Below are 4,805 nucleotides of genomic sequence, written 5' to 3' on the forward strand. Positions count from 1 at the left end.
CGGAGAGGGAGAGCGCTGCGACCCCTCCCGGGGTGTTGGGGGGCAGTGAAGACCCCGCCCCTCCCGGGTTCTCTTTTGGGGTGCAGGATCCCCTCCTAAGAAATGGGGGATGCAGTAAGCGGGGAGGAGATCGGAAACACCCCCACCCCTAATTGGGGGTGCACAAGGAGATCTCACGGGGGGGGGATGCACCAGGGACCGCACCTCTCTGGGGGGAAGCGCCTTTTGGGTGCAGTGGGAACCCCCAGTTCCACAGGGGAGTACAGAAATGAGCCCTCAGTTCCCCCCCACGTGTGGGGTGCAGTCGGGACCCCGCCGATGTGTTCCCCGGCTTCATTCGGGGATATTGGGAGGCAGTTAAGGGCCCCTCCAGGCCGTGTGGAGGTCACGGGGGAGCCCCTCCCCAACTGGGCGCTGCTCCCAGGATTTGGAGTGCAGAAGGAACTGAATCGCCCCAAAACAGGGACAGCTCGGGGTAGGGTGCAGTGAGCAGAGGGTGTTCCCGGTGCGAGATCGAACTGGTTTGAACTGGGAGGACACTGGGAAAGGGGTGTCTGGGGGGAAAGGGGGCACGTCAGTGTGGGGGTGATTGTGCAAAATCCCACCAGTCCCCCCAAAATCCACCGCTCCCCCTTCCCGGGACAGGAGCGAGCTGGAGCCTGAGAAGGAGGGGAGCAGCGGGTGATGTATCCTCCCGCTCCGATCCCGACCCAGGCTGGAAGTGGCGCAGGACCTCCTCCAGGAGCCGCCTGTTCTCCCCCGCCCCCTCCGTTCCCCCCCCAACTCCAAGGCCCTTGGGGAGTGACGCAGAGCGAAAATGGAGCCCCCCCGGCGGCGCTGGGACCTCCCCAAGTCGCGTGTCGTGATCACAGTGGGGATTAATTAGTAATTAAAAGCTCAAGGGCTCGATGTGGGCTGCCAGGCCTCGCTATTCCAGCCAGGAGCAGCGGATCCAGAGGGATCCAAGATGCCGGACGGAGCCGGTGTCGCTGCGCAGTGGCAGCAGGAGGAGGGTGGCACCAGCACGATCCCGAAGGATCAGGGAAGGGGATTGTGGGATCATTAACCACCACATATTAATGATTGTGGTTATTAAATCCTTTTATATGGGATTTTGTCCCGGAACTCTCCGTGGTTCCTCTTCCGGGGACGCTGGCGCTGTCCCCCTGCCCCAAATCTGGGACTTTGCCCTTTTATTTAGAAAACAAATGTCCTTAGGCAGATCCAGGCTGCCGCTCCCTTGGGACTTTTTCTCCCTCGTTAACCTGCTTTTATGAGTTCTTAATAATTAGTTGTTGCTGAGCTCCCCCCACCTCATTTTTTTCCTGATACATGCTCTGATCTCATGGAAAAATTCCAAAGGCAGCAACTCCTGGCTCTTAACGGTCAAAATCCTTGTATTTTGGGTTTTAGTTACAAAATAAGTGGGTTTATTTGCCCCCAAGCCCAGTTGCTGTTTGCATGGTGTTGCTGGGGCTTCTCTGCCCTCCATGGAGGTCAAACTACTTAAATGAGGATGAGGTTAATTAATTAATAATTAATTCTTAATTTAATGAGGAGTTTGGAGGCAGCAAACCGGGGGGGGGTTGGTTCCAGCCCAATTTTGGGGCACCTCGAGGAGGGGAAATGGGGAAGGTGATCCTGGGACGAGGACGGGCATGGGACTGGAGCGTTTGTTTCCTCACAGGCAGCTAAAATTAATTGATTGGGGTTCTTTTCCGGTTTTTGGGCCGGTTGGGGTGAATTCTGGGGTTTTTTGCATAGTCTGAGGTTAGGGTTGTGGGGAGCAGGGCAGCTGCTGGTTCCAGCTCCAAAAAAATCCTCAGATTGGGCAGATTTGGCCATTTTAGCAGCAGCAGCCCTTCCCTCCTCATCACCCACAGGAAGAATTCCCAACTGATCTCCTTGTTCTGCTTCCAGGAGGTGCCCCAGGAGCACTTGAGCTCCCTGAGGAAAGGGCGTGAAGAGGCCAAGGCCGAGCGGGAGCGGCAGAGCGAGGAGCTGCTGGTGAGTGCAGGGGGTCCCCGGAGCCCCCATCCAGGAGGGTCCATCCTCGCTTGGGGGTTCCCTGAGACCCCCGTCCAGGAGGGTTCAGTCTCAGCTAGGGATTTCCTGGCTGTGGGAATTTGGTCCCACCTGGGGGATTCCCCCTCCCCGTGGGAATCCCAGCCTTCAGAGATTCTCTCACTTGGGGATGATTCCCTGAGCTCCATGGCCTCATGGGGATCTTCCCTGTGGAATTGCAGAAGCAGACGGAGGTGGAGCGGCAGAAGATTGTGGCTGAGTGCAAGGAGCTGCGGGTGTTCCTGGAGGAGAAGGAGCAGCTCCTGCTCTCCCGGCTGGAAGAGCTGGAGAGGGACATCGGGCGCCGGAGGGATGAGAGTGTGGCCCGGCTGGCTGAGGACATTGCCCAGCTGGACAAGCTCCTGGCAGAGCAAGGCGGGGACAGCGGGACAGGGAACACATCTGGCGAGGTGGGGCTCCTGTTATGTGTCTCCATCGAAAAAATTCTTCTTCATGGACACAGAAATCCCCTCTATTGGGCAAAAATATCCTAATTATAGGGACAAAACCTGTTTGTGGGGATGAAAATTCCATTTATAGGCACAAAAACATCCTGTTTATGGGGTGAAAAAAGGTATAAAAGGTTCCATTTATGGGGCAAAATATTTCCATTTATTGGGGGAAAAATTCCTATTAATGGGGTTAAAAGTTCCATTTATGGAAACAAAAATGTCTTTATAGGGATAAAAGTCCCTTCATGGGGTCCTCCCCGTTTTTGGGGAGGATTTTGAGATCTCTGAGGTAGGAGAGATGCTGATCCTAACAAATTGCTTGGGTTTTTTCCTCTTCCAGAGTGTCGTCCCGGCTGGTAGCAGGTGAGTGAACTGGGTGAACTGGGAGGCTCTGGCTGCAGGCGGAGCTGGTGTTCCAACCCTTCCTAGGGGGAATTCCCTGATTTTGGGTCCCTGACTCCCGTGTCTCTGCAGCCTAGAGAGCTGGATGTTCCTCAAGCCCGAGCCTGGCTTTTCCGAGCTGGAGAAGAAGCTGAAGAGCTTTTCCCAGAAGAGTGCGGTGCTCAAGGAAGTGCTGCTGGAATTCAAGGGTGAGCCTGACAAGAGCCTTCCTGGAAAAAATCACTGCTTCCCAGCCAGGATCCCGTGTGGAAGTCCACCAAAATCAGGGCTGGGACGGAACCTGGCTCTTACTTCCCCCCCCTCGGCTGACTGGGAGAGCTCTGGGTTGTTTGAGCATTGGCTCATCCCAGGGAAAAGGTGGGGGAGCAGTGATTTCCCTGGGATTTGAGTGTGGATGTGTGGAGTAGGGATCATTCCCATGGCTTGGGCAGTTCTGGGGGCTCAACTTCTTCCTTCTCTTCCCGCAGAAAACCTGCGCTTCGAGCTGGAGAATGACACAGGTGAGGCTGTCAGGATTGGGATAAGACTTCCCTTTTCCAGGGGTTTGCATGGAATTGGCTGGAATTTGGGGCCGTGACTTCCCTTTTCCAAGAGATAATGTGGGAATTTGCCGGGATTAGGGGTTATGGGAGCTCTAGCCTCCCTTTTCCAACGGTTGGAATTGTTGGGCTTGGGTTCTGTGTGGGCTCTTCAAGATGCTACAGGTGACTCACCTGTGTCCTTCCCCTCAGGTTTGGGACACAGACAATGGATCAGTTCCAACACAGGTGGGACAATGATCCCAGAGGTGTCTCATCTGTGTTGTCCCCATTGGGTTTGGGACAGAGAGAATGGGTCAGTCCCCAGACAGGTGGTAGAATGAGCCCACAAATGACTCACCTGTGTTGTCCCTGTTGTGTTTGGGGACACAAACCATGGCTCAATCCCGCCACGATTCCACAGGTGACTCACCTCTGTCCTCCCTGGTGGGTTTGGGACACAGCCACTTGAGTCAAGCCCTCCACTCCCACAGGTAACTCCTTCCCTTTTCCCCTCCAGGCGACCTCTCCCTGGACCCCGACACGGCCAACCCCTACCTGGTGCTGTCGGAGGACAAGCGGAGCGTGCGGCTCCGCGGGGCTCCCCAGGAGCTGCCGGCTCATCCCAAACGCTTTGACTATGCCTTCTGCGTCCTGGCCTCCGAGGGCTTCTCTGCTGGCCGCCACTACTGGGAAGTGGAGGTGGGAGACGGGGAGAGCTGGGTCCTGGGCGCCGCCCGCGAGTCCGTGCGCCGCAAGGAGAAGGTCGACTTCGCCCCCGAGGAGGGGATTTGGGCGGTGGGGCTCAACTGGAAGGGCAAAAATTGGGATCAGTACCAGGCGTTCACATCTCCTGAGACGCCGCTGTCCCTGTGTGAGCGGCCACGCAAGATCGGGGTGTACCTGGACTATGAGGGCGGGTGGGTGGCATTTTACAATGCCGACAACATGGCTCCCATCTTCACCTTCACTGCCGCCTTCTCCGAGAGGATCTTCCCATTTTTCTGGCTCTTCTATGTGGGCTCCTCACTGTCCCTCTGCAACTGAGTCTGCCCAGCTCACTGGTGTTGCCCCCTCTCCTCCGCCATCCTTAGGTTTTCCTTTGCTTCCAAGCAAAATGCCCCAAATCCTGCCCTTGGCCATTAAGGGGGGATTTTTTCCCGTTGCAATTCAAAGTTTGGAGTCTTTTTGCCCCCAAAATCTTCCTCAAGGGCATTGGTTGGCGAGGGGGGGGCTGCTTGAGCACCCCCTCCCTGTTGCTGGTTAAACACCGCTGTAGTTAATTTTGTATTTTTCTTTGGAGTTGGAGCCCCATGGAACAGGGAGAGGCTGATCCCATCCCACCTCGAACCGTAGCCAAAGCTTTGTG

General features: G+C 56.0%; 1 protein-coding gene across 1 annotated transcript; it reads left to right on the forward strand.

Annotated features, from left to right (window-relative positions):
- Window positions 1–817: 817 nt before the first annotated feature.
- Window positions 818–4,731, forward strand: LOC108446392 (tripartite motif-containing protein 7-like). Its single transcript, XM_017732924.1, has 7 exons — window positions 818–871; window positions 1,765–2,007; window positions 2,247–2,474; window positions 2,857–2,879; window positions 2,991–3,106; window positions 3,386–3,418; window positions 3,957–4,731. Exons 1-7 carry the CDS (start codon window positions 818–820, stop codon window positions 4,481–4,483), a joined length of 1,224 nt encoding a protein of 407 aa, XP_017588413.1. The 3' UTR covers window positions 4,484–4,731.
- The last annotated feature ends 74 nt before the right edge of the window (window positions 4,732–4,805 follow it).

This window comes from Corvus brachyrhynchos, unplaced genomic scaffold (genome assembly GCF_000691975.1).
Source record: "Corvus brachyrhynchos isolate BGI_N302 unplaced genomic scaffold, ASM69197v1 scaffold535, whole genome shotgun sequence".
NCBI classification, from domain to species: Eukaryota; Metazoa; Chordata; class Aves; order Passeriformes; family Corvidae; genus Corvus; species Corvus brachyrhynchos.